Source organism: Micrasema longulum, unplaced genomic scaffold (assembly GCF_059751315.1).
Source record: "Micrasema longulum isolate JH-2025_06_02 unplaced genomic scaffold, ASM5975131v1 h1tg000678l, whole genome shotgun sequence".
In the NCBI taxonomy this organism is placed as follows: domain Eukaryota; kingdom Metazoa; phylum Arthropoda; class Insecta; order Trichoptera; family Brachycentridae; genus Micrasema; species Micrasema longulum.
The window spans coordinates 1,198,438-1,220,927 of NW_028277874.1; the positions used below are offsets into that span (position 1 = coordinate 1,198,438).

The 22,490-nt window shown below is 32.4% G+C and overlaps 1 protein-coding gene across 10 annotated transcripts in view; it reads right to left on the reverse strand.

The window, feature by feature from the left end:
• LOC148279711 (uncharacterized) overlaps nt 1-22,490 on the reverse strand; it is a 294,377-nt gene that overhangs the window by 269,089 nt on the left and 2,798 nt on the right. For all 10 annotated transcript variants that reach the window (XR_015822803.1, XR_015822801.1, XR_015822802.1 and 7 more), the window contains exon 2: nt 1,318-3,306. Coding sequence is in view for 6 of the 10 variants with exons in the window: in XM_088229550.1 (XP_088085676.1) it covers nt 1,318-3,117 (1,800 nt within the window). In the remaining 4 variants the exon portion in view is untranslated. The remainder of the gene's footprint in view (nt 1-1,317; nt 3,307-22,490) is intronic.

The following is a 22,490-nucleotide window of genomic DNA, read 5'->3' on the forward strand; positions in this document are numbered from 1 at the left end:
ATGGATGCCGCACAACCCCCCCAGCCAGCTATCCCATAAAATAATACCATAAAATAAAAAAGTACCTTATAATCTTTTACGGAATATTTTCTTTTCTTTTTCTTATATAACGCAAAAATTCATAAACATTTCTTGTATACCCGCGAACAGGCCATGCCGTTGTGGGTTTTTTTTGTTTACTATACTTTACTGTTAATATGTATTTCATTGTTGTGTAATTATCCTTTATTTTTTAATACTTGTTTTACCTCTACTAGGTACCTTTTATACATATTGTAAAAAATAAAAATAAAACTCCCTAGGACATCCAGCCAGTCTGCAAACATTTGGACATACTCAAAACATTGTTGGATTTTGCTCTACTCAGTTGAGCAACATTACACATTATAGTCTTCTCGGTGCTGAAAAATTAATTAATATATTAATTTGTCCGGTGCATCTGCGGATGAATATTTTATTTTATGTGGGTACATTGTGTCTGATGATTTCCGCCGGTTGGACAAAGTAATTAAAACTTACTAAGTATTCGTGTTCTAGTTTTAATGTATGTGGCGTGTCGTGTAAAACAAACTTAATCTAGGTACCAATAAAAATGTAATTTATTGCAACGGAATAAAAACATTTTAGAGAAGGAAATATGGAAGTCTAGACAGTTACAGAGCTTATGACCTGACATTAGCTGGTTTACACACTGAATATTTTTGTCATAAATCTCCCCTCTGTTGACTGATTATGAAATTAAACTGTTTGTGATTTGTGTGAAGGGCGTCAGTTAGGAATTTTTCAAAATAATGAAAATAATTATCTAAATATATGCAGTGGAATTATATTGAATTTAATACAAGTAAACACATTTTTTGCTAGCATTCGTGTTATTGCAATATGATCATAAAGAAGAATGATCTCCCCTCCATATAATTTGACAAACTCACAGAATTAACCATGAATTTTTTGCATGAACGAACTCATTGGAAGATTCACGGTCTATAAAACGGTTTTCGGGCCTTTATGAGTATATATTATAGTCACATACTCTAAAGCAAGTGTTTTATTTAAAGTATTTTGCCTCTATAAATTTCTGTGTTTTGTATGGTAAACTTCGAGCCTATCATGCTCTAGCGTTGTGGCCTAGCCGGTGGCGAATGGTTTTGTGAAGGGAGGATCGCAGGTTTGAAAAGGCTTTTATTGAACAAACGCGTCCTATATTTCACCACTCACCGTTGCAATTAGGCAGTACGTTTATGTAGTTGAGATTCATATCGCTGAATTATTTAGCCAACAAAATTATGCATATTACAATTACGATCCAATTCTCACCTGTAACTTTTCCTGCAGACTCTTGTTCGCGGATTTGGCGTTCTCCAGAGCGGTGGCGAGTTTCGCGATATCGGGGAATGCCGAGTCTCCGGCGCTGGCGCTCCTCGACAAGGCCGGCTGGCCCTTGAGGGCGACCCTCAGCTGGCTCTCCAGTGAGGCTTCTCTCCTCTTGGCTTCCGCCTTCTCCTTCCTCGCCTCCGTCTCGTACACGGCCCTGTGCTCCCTGAAGGCGCTCCGCTCGCTCTCCAGAAGCCTCTTGTAGGTCGCAATCTCGTGCTGCTGCTGCTCCAACGTACTCCTCAACTTCTTCGAGGTTGCTTGCTCGCTATCTGACTTGGATAGGCTGAGACACTGCTCGCTGGAAGTGCGCTGCTTCTTCGTCAGCTTGGGCTCATTATCGAAACTGAGATTCCTATCAATACCCTTGGCTTTCTTGACTTTGAACACCTCTGATTTATCTTTTTCCGCTTTTTCTGTTTTTTCTTGTGACGATGGAGGTATTTTTGTCGGTGGCAATACTTTGTCTAGTGAAATGACGGTCGGTTTTTTCATCAGTGATGGTTTGACTGCAGTTGGATGTTTATTAGGAGTTACTTCTTGTGCCGGCTTTGGCGTAGAATCAACTGTTTGTGTCGCAATCGTTTGACTTTTACTAATGCTTATATTTTCGATAAAAGTATCCGTTGATTTTAAGTTTTGATCAATGTTATTTGTATTTATTTGAGATGTCAATTTTTCAACGCTCAATTGCGATGACTCGTCTTTTGAAAACTCGATTGTTTTTAATTCTGCGAAAACACTTTCTGTTTCTGTTGATATAACATGTGAAGAAGTTTCTGCTGAAACTGCCTCTGTTACATGATTAAGTGAAGTTTTGAGGATCTTATGATCCGAATTTTCTGTGGTTTCCATATTGTGTAAATTTGTAGTTGTTGCAACATTATTTGTCTGGATTGAAGAAGTAGAAGTAGAAACAGAAATACACTTTCCTTCTATTTGTGATACGTCCTTATTTTGAAAAACTTCTTCATTTCTGGATACTTCAACCACATTGTTAGTCACGGTGTGAACTGAATTTTCAGATGCTGAGATTTTCGCCAAAATCAATCCGTTTATGTTTGAAGTTTCCCCAACAGGTAAAGTGGGCGGTTGCTGAATTAAATTTTGAACATTTTGTATAACATATGCAGAATTTTCGGTTTTATGACTTGTTTGTGATTCAGAACTTGTCTCAATTTTTTCGGAAACATTGACGCTTTCTTTGTTTTGTTCTGACGTTGAAATACTTTTTTCTTCAACGGAAAACGCGCTTGATTCTTTTGAAATCGCATTTTGATAGTTTTCTGTGGAAGACGCTTGATTACTAACATTGATTTTACATAGAACGATTTTGACTTGTGATCCGCCGGTGCTAGGCGGGACCTTTTCTAAAAAGCTGGCTATCTTAAGTTTCGTGTTTCCCGCAACCACTTGGCAGTCAGGATTTATATTTTGGTCAGTGGATTCACTAACTTTTACGTTATCCGCATTCGTCACTTCACTACTCGAGTCTTTGGTATCACTAGAGTTTGAAATAAGAACTTCACTTTTGGTAATCACATTGTCCACGAAGACCACCCTTGAGGTATCGGATGTTTGCAGATCTGATTTGAGTACGTTGTCTTGTGCTGCTGTAATGTCATCGCCCTTCGCCCTTATTTTTCGCTTTGGCGGTACTGGCGACGAACTCTTCGATTCTGTAGAATCGGCCATATCTGTTTCTATTTTTTCGTTGGAGGTCGTTTGATTGGCAGAAGCCATTTTTGGATTCGTTTTCTTAATACTAATGGGTCTCTCGAGTCTGCGGTTCTCGTTCGTTTCTTCGGATTCGCTATCTCTCTCGATCGTTCGCTAATATTGTGATCTGTTCGAGCTTTAATTTAGCTTGACTTTGTTTTAGATCGCTTCTTTTTATTCGATCAATTTCTTCGGAAAATTTTATCGGAAAATCTGAAATAAAATAAAATAATCAGTTTCTGGTTTCAGACACTTAAAAATACATAAGAACAACGCATCAATATTGTATTTTTATATTATTGATTTAATTTGTGGGATTTACATAATTAAATTTTAAAAATGAAATTCTTTGTTATGAGACCATAATTCAACTGGTATCTAGGGTCTCCCAGGGGTGGTATTCTGGATCTTTTCTATCCCCTAGAGAGTGATTAATTTTAAGATTTTTTTGTTTGCTTCATATAATGGCCACACTGATGATTGAACGTCAAACAAATATGATAAAATATGTTTATTTAGACCATTATTGCGACCTTAAGCATGGATCCAAAACACTTAATTAGGTTAAATTGACCAAACACTATTAGTTTTTTTTCTCATTTTCGAAGCAGGTTAATCCTTCGATTGACGTTTAATCATCAGTGTGGCCATTATATAAAGCAAATAAATAAATAAAAAATTTCAAATTAATTACTTTCTAGAGGATAGAAAAGATTTTACACTAGATGCCTTCCTTAGGTTAGGAAGGGTTAAGATACCAGTTGAATAACGGTCTCATAACAAAGTATTTGATTTTTAAAATTTAATTATGTAAATCCCACAAAGCTTAGATTTTTTCAATAATTTTTTTGTTAATCATATTTTATCTTCATTTCATAATATTTATTTCATTTTTTGCATAATCCTATCCTATAATATTAGTAATCCTATCCAAGAATATTTCAAAATTTCAAAACATTTTTCTTCCGAATTCTTTCAATTATAGTACACATTCGTCTTTGCTTTACCCCCGTGCAAACAGCAAACATTACAATTTATCGCTTAACAATTTAATAACATTTTATGTATTTTTGTTATTTGAGCCCAAATTTTTAGCCATAACCACAAAAAACCGGATTTGATGATCTACATTTTACATGCATTCCCGCTCCAACTCCCCGCGTACCACCGCGCTAACACGTAGCGAGATTTTCGATCAGTGTTATTTAACGTGTGACAGAGACAACAGCGAGATGCGAATGTCATGAAATAGTTTTATGAACACTACCTTGACAATTATTTTTTTTTTTTTTCAAGACGCATTTAAGCTGGGGTATTCCTTAGAAACTATAGGATTGTTTACACCTCCAGATCGGAAAGGTTAACAAAGCGTTTAATTTTAAAAAATGTAGTATTTTTATTATTCAACACACATAGGTAATTGAAATCGGATACTTTGACTGTGTCTTGTTTTTTTTTTTTTAAATAATAATGTGCGTATTTATTTATTTGGTCAACTATACGAATTCTATTTATTTAAAGCTATTTATGTAAATATTTGACTGCAGATATCAGAAAAGTTGTTAGTACTTTTTATCTCCGTCGGCTCCGTCCACACCCTAATAGGTGCAAAAAAAATAATTACTACAAGTGTAAACACGTGAATTTGTCATCTTTTGAGAAAATTACTACCATATAAAAAATCAACTTGTTTCAACATGAACTTATTAGTCTCTTTCGGGAATAAAAACTACCTAATTAGCAAACTAACATAAATAATCATTTTTGAAATTTAATACTCGCAATATTATTTTATTGAAATTATCGCTCATTCGGAAAAATAACGCCAGCCAGTTAATAAATCTTGCAATTTTCTAGTATCATCCTTTACGTCAATTTTAAAAATAGTAACTCATTTGATGATCAAAACTAAATTCACCGACATCTCTATTAAAATATTTATATTTATAAAGCTTAGTGGGCGGGTAACAGACGTATTTATTATTATATTAGCGGGAATTAAAAGTTGTATGTTTTCATATAAAATAAGTATCGCAATTTTGCGTAATTATAATTGTTTCATCATCATTTCTCTTACCGCACCCACTGGTGCATAAGGCACCGCATTAGGAAACCAAAGCCCGCGTATTATAAGGTAAGGTGAGTACGCTTCAGATGCCGTTCAAGAACAATGAAATATTGTAGTTTGAACAATTTTTAACCCTACAATGTCCAATGTAGACGATCTGCTACATTCCGATAATCGGTGTATAAAAGTGATTTCAAACATGTTTATCACCCGGCGAATAGTTTATTATATTGTATACATATTATATATAAGCCATAATCATTTATTTTAAAAAGTTGCCACCAGGGTAAAAAATTTCTTTTTTTTTTTCAAGTCAGTTGCACGTATTCTGTCAAAAGAGTAATTTAGCTCAAGTTCAAAGGGTTATTGCTTTGTTTTTTTTTTCAAAAATTTGAAGTTATAATTGTGTCCGCAACTTTCATTACTATTTATCAGGTTTTGAAGCTTAAAATATATAGGCAACACCTTTATTCTAGTGGTTGGTTCGAAGAAATTGGCATTTGGTTTTAGGCATGCCAATGTAAAATTTATACTACGTACAAAAATAATAATAATAATGATATTCTGAATCGACTCCATTCACATAAAGTATGGCTTATATAAATCAACTCTATTTAATCATTTCAAAGATTTCAACAGTAATTTTCATTTTTTAGATTATAGAGCTTTCTATGTTAACTTTTGTAGTGCTATTGTGTACTATATTTACGTGTATACTTATTTTTTAAATTACTTTAATTGTCATTATTATAACAGTTTTTTTTTTAATTTTGTGACAAACGAATTTAATTTAATTTAATATACTTATACTTTGTACCTTTTAAAGAAAAATATAAATAAATTCTTTTCTTTTTAAAATTTTATCTGCACACATTGTTTAATTATTTTTTTATATCTAAATATTTTTTTTATACAAAACTGCTGTGTTATATATATAGAATTTATGTAAAATAATACTTTTCAATTTAATTTTTAAGTTTTTCACATTATATTGAAATGTTTATATTATTTTAAAAATGTATCTTTTTAGGGTAAAAGACACTGCGTGATGTAATAAATAAATAATATGATTAATAAATAAATAAAATATTAAATAAATAAAAAAGAGAAAGAAAGTAATTCAAATTATAATAAATATCTCATAAAATAGTCTTTACGTTCTTTGGACCTTAAAAATCCCACGTAAATGCTAAAAAAGCCTACGTGAAATAAGGTGATCAAACATTTAATTGACTTTTCCTTTGTCTTCTGTGTTTAATGTCTAGTATGCGTCCTTGCTACATTTTTGTGTTAGCAAATTTGACCTTAGAGTTAATCATTCCAAACATTTGCAAAAATAATTATTCACTTTGAATGCAGTATTAACTCTCTGCAGTATAAATTTGTAATATCGACAGTAAAAAGCGGTGACTTATGCGCCTTATGCACCAGAGTCGTACACATATACTAGTTTTTACAGAGTTAAATTGCGTCGTATGAGCCGACACCTGAGTCGTTTAGATTTATAATAAAGCTGATCTGCGGGTGTGCGCATATTTTGTTAATTAAAAAATATGATTTTATCTTGTACTAGTTCAGTATGTATATATACATACATGTAATTTTTAAACTTTTTCAATTTTCTTTCCCAGATTGCATAATGTAAACATTATTTTGAATTTATTTCCATGCCTAGTATTCTGTTTTATTTTGTTATTTTCAAGTATTTTTTATACCCTTTTTAATTTGTAGTATATCATAATTTTAATTTTTCTGCTTTTGTAAATAATATTATAGTTTAAAATTTAAAAACGTCTTTAAAAATTTTTTATCTGTATGTCCCTAAATGAGTTTTTTTTTTAAAAAACTCCTTGGGAATATTGTATATAATTATGTATAATATGTTTTCAATATAATAAAAAAAAAAAATCTTTGGTATTTTTCCGACATAATAATTTGTAATTTTTATTTAAAATATTAAATTCAATATTTGACTGTTCCGAACTGTTAAGACTAATTAATTTGCGAATGCCCGGCCGGATTACTCGATTCAATAAACTCTTCTATATAAATGTATCTACAACTAACTACAGTGCACACTCGCCTATAAGGAGAATTCATGCGTTTGCAAATGAATACGCAAATTATATAAATATATTTAAAATAACACTTTTGAATTTTAAAAGGCAGTGTATTAATTTATTATCTTCAAATTTGAAAACTTAAATATTACTATGTTGTTTTAAATTGTATACTTTTTATTAACTTATATCTGTATTCTTAATTATTATTTTTCTAAGTTCTTCTAATTTTAAGATTATTTTAACATAACCGATGTGAAAAAATGAACTTCTGTTCTCTCTAATGGAGTATATGTATGTATGTACATATGTAAGATTAGTTTTTATATATTTTTATTTTCTTATTACTTAATTTTGATTTTTTGGTATTTTTGTGTAAAATACATGTCTGTTTTAAATATAAATATATATTTTGTAAACATGTAAAAGCCTACAAGGCATTTAAATAAATAAATAAATAGCCTTAATATTTTTACGACACACATAATATAACATAATTTCTTTTCCACACCTAATAGTGCATGGGGGACTGCATTGGTACACCAATCGCAGTGCATCTTGATCATTTTTGTTACATGAAGGTAAGATGATATGATCAGTTTTACGCTTCAGTCACCAGTCCATATAATACATATATGTACTATGTGTTAACATAAATTGTGTCCATTTGTTCTCAAATTGAAAAATGAGTACCAAAAGGAAAACAAAATGGCAAAAGTCATTCAAATTAAATTTTGATCTAAATATTGTTTTTGCTTTTACGTTACATAATATATTATTTTATTTGATTACAATCCTTCAAAATTGAATGTAAAGTGGGCGAAAGTGGTGTCCTGTTCGCGTTCAATCGAGGGTCGAATCGTAAAGCTGCCAAAGCTGCTCGCGATATTTGCTCAGTGTACGATGAAGATGCTACTTTTGCTTGATTGCTGTTTTTGCATATCATTTAATGACTCCTCGATTTTAGTTAGGCGTAATCGGCCCATTGTAAAGTTGCTTTTTTCGCACAGCCTTCGTGAAGGAATCAGCGAAAGAGTGACAAAAACTATATATATTCAAATACTTATTTATTAAACCTAACTTTGCCACATATCCTCTTAATTATTTTATGAATGAAAATAGCAATTTATAGCCTTTATAAACTTGGAAACCAAAATGACATAAACAGACTACAACGACAGCAAAATAAAATATTGAATCTAGGCTATGACCTCCCCTAACACCAACTAAAGAACTCTTTAAGAAAATTAAACAATTAATTGCTAATGAACTTTTTCAACTAGAATCTTTAAAATTTATTCATAAGTTAGCCACTGATATCATCATAGACATGGAACTAAAACTTGAAAACAATTAGGAACTTCAGCCCCACGGGAAATTGGATACAAAAAGTAAGTAAAGCATTAAATTGTGCGGCAAAATTTCTTGAAAATGTACGAAAAAATAGTAAAATAATTTCAATAAAAATGCACTACTTTGATTGACGTCACTGGTTCATATGAACCAACCAATGATGTGACAGCTGTGAACGATGTCCGGTTAGCTTACCGTAAATGGACCAATGGTAAGAACTAATAGTGAACAACCTCTGACGTCACACGCGGAGGTATTTCACAAATACAAAACTTAAAAAATCATTGCGCTGATAATACGATATGTAATAAAAAACTTTGGGCTTAGTTTAATAGTCTATCAACAAATAAAAAAATATAAAAAAGACACTGAACCTCTTCATTGTAATAAACATGGACATACTACAAGAATATCAGAACAATATCACATACAATATTCCAAAACAAAACAAGAAAAATTTAGACTGTTAAATCAGGGACTGAATTTTATACAACAAACTACCAGACAAAACTAAACAAAAGACTTAGACGAACTTTTTAAAAGGCGTTCAAAATATTATTATCAACAACAAAGTATGTATAGGCATAGTATAGATTGTAAATCTGTAAGTTTTAGTTTTTGGTTTTACCCACAGCGATACATATACATTAATCTTTTTGGAGGAAAGATTTATGTTTTTTTCTGCTTTAAGTTGTGTTGTGACATTTGGCAATTATTCACATAAAAATATATAGTACAAAACTGTAACAGTAACACATTTTTGTGAAATATTTGCTCTAATTTTTTTATGGAAGCGTGTAAAATTAGTCTTCTGACGCGTATAAGAAACTAGATGTAAATATTTTTACTGGAACTACGCCAAATACTGGGCTAGCGTTGCATGGTCAAGAATGAATGTCCTCCTGGATTGGTTACACTAATAATATTCATTACCAACTGACTAATTAATAAGCCTCTAAAGAGAATCGTTACTCAATCTTCTATCTTCTTCTATCTATATATATAAAAGGCAATGTTCAAATGGTTGTCCTCGATGGACTGAATAACTACCGGACCGATTTATGTGCGGTTTTCAGATAAATGTACATCTTTGCCACGAGAAGGTTTATAGCTCACAAAATCTACAATTTATTAAGTACAAAAAAAGATACGAGCGTAAATGTTTTTTTTATTCATCACCAGGGTTGCATTCGCCGAGAATGCGTATACAAAAAAATGGATGGATGTTATTTTTTGTGTATAAAAAAAAGTTTGTTTTTTAATGTTTACAAACAACATTCGTTTTTTTATGGATCCCCAGTCAGATTATTTCATTGAACTCCTTATAATTTCTACTAATTTATTTATTTTTACTAGATTTTTGGTTACACTAAAATAATATTAACTGGCATTCTATACATTTTCGAAAATTGCATTCCTGAATAGAGTGCATCCCTGACCAGAGTTTGACATTTGCCAAAAGAATTCTTTGTTTGAAAATAATAGATTATTTTATATTCTGGAATTCAAACTTAAACAAGTACTTAGGTACCTACTTAAATTAAATATTTAAATAGCTATTATTTTTAGATTTGGAATTTAACCATAAACAAGTACCTACTTACCAATGAAAAGTTCCAACGTCTTTTTTACATTTATCCGAATGGGTTTTGCTAAAGATTTTGTAGTAAAGTTTTGTAAGTATACTTAATTATGTTTAATCTTAAGAGGAAACGCGGTCCGACTTTTCTTTATACGAACGTATTCACGTATTTTCTCTCTGAATTATGACACTAGAATTTTTTTTTTTTTACAATAACAACAACAAGCTATCACGCCGTTTCCCCGTAAAGGTAAGGAGAGTGAATAGAACGCCACATCACTCTATCTTTGCATTCAGATCTCGCTTCCTCTACATGCATAGATCTTCTCATGCACGCGCGCCGATCAATCCGACTTTTGCCATATCCATCTTCAAGTATTTGTTGGATTTGGTCATGCCATGTCTTTCTCGGTCTTCCTCTATTTCTGCATACATCAATATTACATCATTCAAAATTTACTTATTTCCCTCTCATATTTTAAATAGGCTTTTAAGAAAAAAGTGCCAGTCTCAGAACGATAAAAAAACGTAATAATAGGAAAAATTGCTAGGTAGAACAAAATTTTGGTCACTTTTAATGCTTAGAAATGCGTACCGAGGGGTACTAGACCCGTCGATACATACTGATGTACCTACTTCAAAACTTGAAGGTGGGGGGGGGGGGGGGGGGGATTGGTAGTGTATCTTCGTAATTGCTGGAGAATTTTTTTTTCAACTATACAGTCATGGTGAATCAACACATTTACATACCTGCGTATTCCACAAATGATTTGTTCAAATATTAGTGTTGGAAAGGCTAAGTGGCGGGCACTCTACATGATTATAATACCAACTGCCTATCTATAGGCTTAGAGTATATATATCTATACTCTAAGTCTATAGGTGTGTTCTACCTTGTAAAGTTGGCAGGAATATTCCCAGCTGGGTCAACATAAAGAAATAAATGACATTATTTCACTATGAAATCATTTGGAGCGCTCCCTAAAACCGGCATAATAGCTACATGCTGCTTTGAGCTTTAACAAATAAATAATAGATTCGTTTGTTTCGTTTCGTTTAGGTAACCCAAATTTGTGTATGTATACATTCCATCACCGGATTGACCTAATTGAGTCGATATGTGTACATTGAACTAATATGCAGGTAACGTAGCACCAGGGCGGTGTTTTACTAGATTTAATGAGCGAACATACTTCCAAAAATGATGTGGAAACACCAGCTGTTGGTATTGTCGGTAAAATATTAGATATTGGAGGCAGCTGATCAAGGAATCCTTCGAAACACCTACTTGGTAATATAATAACAATCTTAACCATAAATTTCACTTTGAATGAGACAGTGCTGTTATTACATAAATCGATTGCATTAAAATTCATTTATTTATTGACAAATAAGACCACAATTGAAGAAAAAATTACAGTAAACTTTACAAATAAATCTTTGATGGGCGGACAAAAGAATGCACTGCATTTTGTGATTTATAAGCGAAAATGTTCCAAGTACATTTATTTTATTTAACAAATTTACGGACAATGTCTAATTTAAACAAATCATAAAAAGAATAACAATAATAATACAGTAACAAATAATAGAAGCAACACAACAAAGAAAAGCAAAGACATTAGACAGGCATAATGGAATCCAGGTTAATTTTACAAATATACAGTCAATTTATTGGGAATATTTCTTCAGTCTATTTGTAAAAAAACTCAATTTACAATCAAAATAATTGAGATCTTGATTTGTATTTACAAATCTAATCATTCTCGGTAGAGGCGCATGGAAACCATAATTAGTCTTATGATGACCGATGAACAGAATTTCATTATTTCTGAGTTTACGTGAACGAACATTAAAAGATATTTGTTGGAAAATAGTCGGGACATCAAATAAACTATTAAGTATTTTAAACATACAAATTAAATCTGCATAAAATCGACGTTATGAGAGACTGGATATATCTAGAAAAAGTTCCATGTCGGTATAGTTATAGTGATCTCTTGTGATTCCTAGTTTGTACGCAATTTTTCCTATAAATTTGCGATTTATATGAGTGCATCAATGTTATTAACAGTAAATTTTTTTGACTACTCAAAACATAAATTAATATATCTTTGATCTTCGCAAATTCAACCACGTAACCGAATATCGCACGCAATTACACTGGCTCAGTATCAGGCATAGAAGAAACATTCATATTCTATCACTTCTTCACAATATTTTAAATAATTTCATTTCGCCTGTTTATCTGAAAGAGCTTTTCCAACATCTATCACAACACGGACTATCTTTTCGTTCTAGTAACGAGAAAACCGTTTGAATACCCTTTCATCGCTCTAATTTTCTTGCCTCCTCTTTTACAGTAGTAGCTGCTCGATTGTGGTATAATCTACCTACTAATGTTAGAGACGCACCTTCTAAAAACTCCCAAAAATGAACTGTTTAGCAAACTAGTTGTGAATATTTATGTTTCTGTCCCCTGTTAAAATACTTATTTGATCTTATCTCCAAAATATGTTAAGAATAGTATAAAAACTGTAAATGTTGTAAACAATTCACCAGTCTTGAAGATGTCTACTTAGGCGAAAGCGCTCGTTGGTCAAAATAATAAAAAGTAAAGCTAAACTAAGAAGTTTCATGGATAAGTTTGTTTATTATTTTATCATAATCATTAACTATGGAGTTTTATCAAGAAATATCAACTACAAACATCAATATTGAAGATATGATATTCTCGCTAATATCATACCTAAATTTTGGACACTAAATGGATTGAGTTGGATCGATAACCAAGAGAAAGAGAAGTTTCTAACATATGGCAGCAGTTGGAAGATATAATTTTATGGTTAGCACAAAACAAAGATTAATAAATGGAAAATATATATGGGGCATTGAGTGAGTTCCTAAAAATATAAAGCGAATTCCAATGACGAGTGAATTCTCAATTAATGAATTTTTCGAAGACGAACATATTCATTGCTTCGTAATATGTTATTTTTGGCACATGTGCCGTTTCACACGTCATAATTTAAGGTGAAGTGAAATTAATAGTGACCGACCGAAGTATTGGTTTCAGTTTCGGTTTCGAACAGTTTCGGCTGCGGTTTAGGTTTCGGTTAAAAATTTAGGGAAACTTCGGCTCAGTCGAAGCCTGCGGTCGGGATGTATCGGAGGTTCGCCTGTACTGGGGTGAAAAACGAGCACAATTAGAGATATTGGATTGTTGTCCATTCAAATAATTAGTTATTGTATTGCCATTGTCCAACATGAAAAATAAAAACTAGACTGATTTTGTGATTTGTTGACTATAGCTTGTAGTTCTAAGATATAAAAAAAAATTGTAATTCCTGCATAGTGAATAAGTTAATGTTTCAACAGCGTACATTAAAAACTGTTACACATATGTAACATATTATTGTGTTGCTATATTTGAAGAAATTAACTGGAATATTTTACATCGATAAAAACATTTATCTATATGGCAACCGTCCGTCTTCAAAAGACGATGGTGACGTATACTTATTTTGAAGACTGGGAAAAACAGCTTTTCCGGTGACTGTTTAGTCTTATGCTGCCGTCATAAGAAAGAAGGACGTTTCTACATATAACGAAAAACGAAGAAAATAAACATTTTGTAACTCGGAATCTGAAAAATTCGCTGTATGAAAAATACGACAAAAATAAGTATATTATTATGCGACAATATGTTTTATGGTTTGCCCTAACGGAATATATATGTAGATTTTAATAAATTTTACGTCATGTATTTAAAAATTAACATTTCCATCTTGTTTTTAGTAAAAAAAAATACAAGAAAATATGTTATACTTCAATGAAAAGACATTTCTAGCTAAAAACGCCCCTTTTATTTAGTAATTAAGTAAACGTCTTTCTTTTTTAGTGTTAATATGCCAATTTATTCTACTCAACTAAATAAAATAGACGTTACTGGCCATTTACTGTTTTTCAAACTAGTAACGCCGACTTTATAATCAATCAACTTCAAAATTACCAGCAGATCCTTAATTTAATTGAAAACGAGTAGGTACATTCATTTAAGATGTTTTGAAAACGGAATAGAAGAAAAAATAAGTGTTTTAATCAGTCTTTATTAAATATATAAGCCAGAACAGCCTTTTATATTTAGTAATCTTCAAGACTTTTTGTTTAGTCTCATTTATTAGCAAAAATAAAAGGGTTGTGGTTATTTTAGGAAGATAATTCAAGTACAAGTAGATGCGTATTTTTTTTTTGATTCCGAATATGTATTGACTAATTTTCGAAAAAACGTTAGATGCGTCCTTCTTTCTTATGACGGCAGTATACGGGACCAGCACAGTCGGCTACGTTTATCACACTTCCAGGTCGTAAGGGGGGCTCCCGTGGGTAGCTGTCTTTCCCGGAGTCTTTTAAGCCTCAGATTTTCCAGCTAGAGGTCGTCGTGTGCCGCTTTTCCCTCCTTTACGGCTCCTCTCAACACATCTCCATCCCTGGCAAGATCTTCCCAATGATCAATGCAAAACGTCAATGCGAAAAGTCTTCATGTCATGTTTACAGACATCTTTAAATCGCAATCGCTGACCACCGTGGGATCTTTTAGCATCATAAAACTCTCCGTACACAATAACTTTCGGTATTCGGCCATTCTACTAAATAATAACCTCCAAGACGCTTAAACAAATAAAATAAAAATCCGTTGACTTTTGTGAAGTAAAAGAGCTTTATTATGTGGGTAAGATTCATTCGACTAAGCCAAATCACCTACTAGGCAACGCTTGAAAATAATTTTTCAATTTTTTGTTTTTCTCATACCAGTAAGTTTAATCAACAACAGTTGATTAAAGTATTATTACTTGTAACGTATAACCAACAACGCTACGGTTCGTCTTGTTCATATTTCGCAAATAGCTTGCTACTTCATCTGACTATATTATATTATGGCCTCCTCCCATTATCGTCCACAGGTAATAACGTTGAGTCATCTCGTACACCTGAATATTAATTTAAATACTACATCTTCTTCGGAGACGATATGGAAAGATATAAAAATAAATATAAAAAGAGAGCCTGTTGGGATTGTAGGCGGTGAATTATATTAGCTGAATTAACTTTTGGTCTTATCCATCTTTAACTGTATGTATGTATTATGCTTTTTTGCTCATACAGTTTTTAATTAAATACGGGTATAGTGGTACATTCAACCCTCGTATAACGTGATTAATTCGTACCTAATCATATGGACACCACGCTATAAAAAACCCTGAATCAAAACATGACCCTAAACACCACCTTTAAGATCATCGAATGGCTCTTTTGAGATCGAGAAGGAGTTTCCTCAAAGTCACAACTGATTCGGAGACCTCAGCAGAAAAACGCTGAGAGGATTTGTGGAGAGAGGAACTCGGCGATGGGCTCTGGATAAAGCCACCCAAAAGCACAAACACCGCCCACAGTTTGGACCTCTCAACATGGAAAGTTCTCGATAGACTAAGGGTAGGGGTGTCTAGGTGCAAATACAACCAGCGGAGATGGGGATTTCTGGAGGGAGATGACATGAACTGCGACTGTGGAGGGGTGCAGGATGATCTTCCACAAATGCAGTTAACTTGTGATGATAATGATTTGAGGATGGCCACTGACAAGGCGATATCCGTCGCTGCACACTGGAGTGGCAAGATCTAAAGTACGGGCCCGATAAGTAAGTATTAGAAAGATCTAAAAAACTCCCTAGGCCGGAAATTCAGCTTTTCTACACACATTTGGGCATACTCAAAACATTGTTGATAAAACTAATCAGATTAATCGTACCATTTTTAATAAAAATCAACGTTGCGTTATATGGGAACCGCGCTGTAAGAAACTCGAAATGAATAAAAATAATTAATGTTAGTAAATATTAGTATATAACAAGTTACCGACATTTTTGATGTCTACCGGTTTCAAGATGGATAATTTTCTTATGTAAAGGTAAAAGCGTATTTTAGTATTTGCGTGTGTAGTGAGTATCCTGACGAAGAGACAGGTACGTCTTGAAACTAATTAACTAATCTCTTAATTTAAATGTATGACCACAACGTTCATGCTTTAAACATGCACAATAGTACAAATCAGGTTATTCGTACCGCGTTATATAGAAATAACAAAATAATGAAATTGTACATAAATCAGACCGATTCGTTTTGCATTATACGTATGTAAAAATTTTATTTTAAAAGCTCAAGTTTTGAATAATACGTTTGATAAATAAAATTTAATACAGACACAATATAGATGGCATCTATTTAATGAAAACAAATAACTATCCCCACAGGTTGTATGTCCGGTGTGCATGGAATAACTGATCGGAATTCGGTTAACACTGTTGTAATGGTCAACCATTCCGAAGTCCTCAAATTAAGAATTAGATCTCAAAATGTATATATTGGAGGGGTAAAAGGACATAGCGGAATTATAGGTAATGAAAGAGCAGATGAAAAGGCTCGGGAAGCTACGCTTAAAAAGACAGCTCCTGATTTTGCCGAGTTTCCCCTTAGTTTTGCCAAAAGAAAAATTAGAAGCATTTTTTTTTTGGCAAATTTTTCTAATGGGCTGAAAATCGTCTTCACGTACATCTGAACACATTGAAAGACAATATTTCAGTAAATTAACTCTTGTGTGACTGTTATGAAACACGAGTCTACATAATATACAAGACTTGATATATCTCTCTTATTTATGTAAATGATGAAGTTCAAATGGACATTTTCTCATCGAATTTGTGACATTTTCTATGCGAAGAATAGTTATACGAATGAATATGGTGCTGATACCACAATAAATCTATTTTACTCTATAAGAAAGAACACGATAATATAACTTATAACAAGGAAGACAGAGACGCTGTTCTGTGGCCGGTGTTTGTGTGAAAGAGACAAAAAAGATATTCGTACAATCAGTCAGTTATTGGCAGTAGGCGAGAGTGCAAACTAGTTTTATTTATTTATTTATGCTTTATTAAGTTAATTCACAACATCTTAAGAACTAATATAAACTTTTAATAATAATACAATTTTTTTATCAAAATTTCTCAATAACATATTTTTTCAAATCAATTTATGACCAGCGTATTTATCATTTTGAATTTATTTTGCTATAACATGCCTTAATTGTATGATCATTTTAATTAATCATGGAAAAAAAATAACAGTATCTCTTTACGTTTTTTTTTAAATGTCTGAACCTCTGTTTATGAATATTCTGTCTTTTGCTTGTGGTAATACGATGTTACATCACCGGATGTAAAGGAATTTTGTAGAACAGCCTTTAAAGAGTTAAGTAAGAGTCCTTGAAAAGGTTGTAGCCTCTCAGGAAGTGGGATGATGATTTTATTTGACATCCTTATTCTATGCAGCTGCCTATTTAGTAAGGCATGTTTCAAAATCACATATGGCAGAAGATGATCAATAAAATAGTTTGTTGGACCGTTAGTATAAATATTTGTACTCGCGTGGTTTCCGAACAGCCCACTTTGTTGACTCGCTTACTGTGTTTAGTACTGGGAGGTCCATAATCCACACTTAGTAATAAGGAAGACTATTCATTACGATTTTTCTTTGTTTAGCGAAGATTGTCAGTACATTTTAAACATCGATTGGAAGCAAATTCTGAGTGCAAATTTGTGTTTTTTTTAGTTAACACTTTGTACTCCGGAGCCGTGTAAACACGTGATTATATAAATATGCGTTGTGTCTCGGTCCCGTGTTTTCCAGCTGTTTAAAAAAGTGCATTTTATCGACATCTATAAACTTTTATTAGTACTTTTTCGCTGCTGGTAAACCACGTGAAAACACGGGACCGGGACTCAACGCATGGTTATTATAATCACGTGTTTACACGGCTCCGAGATACAAAACACAAAAAAAGGAGTGAGGCCCTGTATAAGTGCGACTACAGGACTCCGGTAGCCTGTTGTGCTCACTACAAGCAAGGTACAGCAGAGACCTTAGACCATACCTTGTCGTGCGTGATCCAGGTACGTGAATATTTTGACTCTGTCTCGTATTATACTGGTGGACGTCACGATTGAAGGTATAGTTAATATTGGTGAAAGAGTCTTCATTTACGCCTTGAAGCACCGTTTTTGAAATCTCTATAATACGGTATGACCAAAAATGAGAGAATGTCAGTAAGTTTGTCATGTAATGTCTTTGACACGCGTTTCCATTGGTATACCGTATTTGTTTTATAGCTCTTTATTAGAGGTATGATTTAATTTTTTTAATCAAGATTTTTTTTAAATTTCTGTGGCTATCACAAAATACATCAAAATCAAATTCATTTACACCATTATACATGTCTCATGATTCTTATATTGAGTTACGATGCACAATATTTCTATTAAATACTGTCAGGGAAAACGTGTTGTACATTCTGAATCGCCTAGTGGGAATATTCAGATTTGCTTTTTCTGTGCAAAATGATGAGTCAAGATTGGAATTAATTATATTGATGAGTGTTTCGTGTATTTTGATATTTGAAATGACAGCTCTCAAAGGAAAACCTCTACTTAAACATGGCTGAATACATGGGCATATGATAATGAGGTAGGCCGTTGACTTTTTTATGATTTTATTTCAAGTCAGTTGGTCGGTAACTGTATCCATTTAAATACTCCCCCGCACTACAGAATTAAGTCGCCGGTACTCGAACGTGGATGTCAGAACGTGGCCTCTAATGGCTCAATACAATCAATTGACGAATCACTAAAATAAGAAACAACTAGATTTTAAAAGGCTAAATAATGTTGTTATTTTGGTACCGAATGAAGTTTTTGATCTGGAATCTTTAACTTCACAAAAATCAACAAAACATTCATGCTAAAACATGGAAGAATGGTGAATGTTACACGGTGAATAAAAAGGCCACTTAAACGATTCAATGACACGTCATAAGCCATGTAAATGCCAAAACATCCATACTCTTCGTTGCAACACACTTAAAACTGAATAAGACGTTTGTTACATCTCATTTTCAGGTGTTTGTCTCATACAGCACTAAATTTTATCATGGACGTTTTGCATGCAACTAAATTCTGGAATCTATAAAAGGAAAAATGATTCGATTCAACTTTCTCCTTAAAATGGTGTCACTGCTAAAAATTACATTTTTTGGGTATGAATTCGTAAACGCACATTATATTTGCATAATATTTAAATGTATCTTACAAGTATCATGCATTCCACAAAAAGTTTATATAACTGTAACTTAATTAATAAATAAAATGATATTTGTATTTGATAATGTTTTCCACTCTGTTGCAATGAATTTAAATCTTGATTATCCTTTAGGGAGTAAATCCTGCCTTGTCTACAAAAATTTACTCAACATATTGTTATTAAACTAACTAGTATAAAAAGTAGCAAAAAAAATTCAAGTGTTTTAAGGCGTGGCCTAGTATGTGAAATAATTAAGTCAGATGAATCTCATCGGCATAAATAAAGGTTTCAACTCTTTTTAAGTGACATATAGAAAAAATGAGGAAATTTGGATGATCAGATAAGCAGAATGGTGAATGTTATACAGTCTGCAAAGTGCCTACTAAAACCAGATATAAATCTAAACCTGTATAAACAAGTTCTTTTTTTACCCTTCTCAAACCTCAGTTAATTCCTGAGGATATAAAAAAAAATCTGTCTTTACAAAACAAATCATTCATAAAAAAGGGTACTTTTAATGTCTTTTTATCTTTTATACTTTAGAAATTATTAAACGTTATTTTTTTCATAAATAATGGGTCTCAAGCTGATAATCAACCCACAACATGAATTAAAAATATGTAATATATTATATTACGATACATGTTTATTTAATGAAATTAATTTAATTTGACTGAAATTTGTTTAAAACTTGCCTTACATATCATTTACAAGTACGACAGGAATTCGCTCCAAAAACAAACACACAAAAGTCAGCCGTTAACGTTAAAAACGAGCTTTTTTGTGTAATGCTGATTACCGACGTATACAAAAAAATAGAGATGTACCTAGGGGTTCGAGTAATTAAAAAGTAAACTCACTGCTTTTGAATTTCGGTACGTACAAGAGTAAAAAAAACTTGAAATTTGGGTACAAATACAGAAGAACTCCGTTTATCCGAGCTCAAGTTATCCGGATAGCCAAATATCCAGATCGTTTTCAGGAAATTTAAAATTAAGCAAAACTTTTAATTGTAATTTAATTATGCAGTTGACTTTGCTAGGCATGGACTGAAAGTAAAATTTGTATAACTATGCTAGATGTTAATAGAAAAAATATTTATCCTTGCCTCGCGAAGAATGAATGTCCGCTAATTCAGCAACATATCTGTATTAGAAAAAGAATGGACGAAGATAGAAGTCAAAACAAGGAAGACAGAGACGCTGTTCTGTGTTCTGTGATTAAGTCGGTTGAAGACAGTGATGGGAAACGCACGCGCGTTATATGAGCGATCTATTTATGATTTATTTTTTTCTATAACAGGGCTAAATTATATGTTTATTTACATAAATTATGGAAAAGGAATTATTAAACAGAATATCTCTACGTTTTTTTTTCAAATGTCTGAACTTTAGAATATTCCGTCTTTTACTAGTGGTAACACGATGCTACATCACCGCGCGCAAAGGGATTATTTACCACAGCCTTTTAAGAGTCAATAAATATTTTTTAAAAAAGGTCTGAACTTTAGAATATTTCGCCTTTTGCTTCTTGTGGTAACACGATGTTAGATCACCGCGCGCAACGGAATTATTTACCACAGTTTTTTAAGAGTTGATAACTCCCTAAAATTCAGCCTTGTCAACTAACATTTGGAAATACTCAAAATATTGCACACGGCATATTTTAGATCTTTGGATGAAACAGCTGTTTATAATTTTTGTTTGTTTTTATTTTTGTCTGTATCCTGTAAGAGGCAACTCCCATTCATGATGGTGATTCAGTGCTATCGGCGCACAGCCAGCGCCTAGGTAGGTAGGTAGGTACTGTGTACTTTACGTGGATACACGCCCACTGAGCGAATATTGTGTCATCATCCGACAAAAACATATTGGCAGGCATCAACAACTGGTGTCGTTTAGCTTGAAAAATTCAATTAGCCCGACATGGACGCCCAGGTACGCTAAAAAAGATTCATAGATGTACGGTTCGGACTTGTTCGACAACTCCGCTCTCCACTACAAACAGACGCCGAGAAATATTAATGTTTTAATATTTAGACCAAAAAAAACTGAATCAACTACAATAATACTCACACCACATTCCACACGCATTACTTCATATACCACACTTCACACACCATACTCCAAACTCACAAAACAATAACATCACAATCGGGTTACCCGATTTATTAAACTATTCTATGTAAATGTATCTACGACAAACTACAGTGCAAGGAGAATTCATGCGTTTGCAAACGAATACACAAATGATATATTTAATGTAACACCTGTGAATTTTAAAATTCAGTGTATAAATTTACTATCTTCAAATTGAAATACCTAAATAATATTATGTTGATTTTAATTGTGTACCGTTTATTGACTTATATCAGTATTCTAAATTATTATTTATTTTAATATAACTGATACGAAAAAATGCACTTCTGTTCTCTCCACTGCAATATATGTATGTCTTATTATGTAAAGATGATTATTTACTTGTATTTTTTATTTTTCTTACTCTTCTTAATTCATTTTTATTTATTTTTTTGCTACTTTTGTGTAAAATACATGTCTATCTTTATATTTAGCAATGCACTTCTGTTTTTTCCGCTGCAATATATGTATGTACTATAAAATATAAATAGTTAACCTATATATTTTTTACTAATATGCAAACATCTTTATTTTTTTTCTTTATTTTTTGTTACTTTTGTCTAAAATATATGTCTGTCTTTGTATGTATATATATATCTTAAACATGTAAAAGCCTACAAGGCGTTTAAATAAAACAAATTAAATAAACTATTTAAATAAACACCTCATTTGTACATATGCGTCGGCCTCGTGAGAGATTTCGGGTTCGATTCCGACATGGTTGAAATGGAATATTTATTTAAAAGGGTGTTTTTACACTAGAATATTTCATAGTTTCTGGACTGGTATCTGAAGCGTCAGACTGATTATTTTACCTTCATGTAACAAACATAGGTGTACAAATGCAGTACCCTATGCACCACGAGGTGCGGAAAGGGAATGATGATGATTGTTTATATTAACAATATTTTGAGTTTGTCCAAATTTTTGTAGACAAGGACTGGATTCAACTCCCTGAGGAGCTGTTTATATTAATATATTACAACAGAGATGAAGAACATT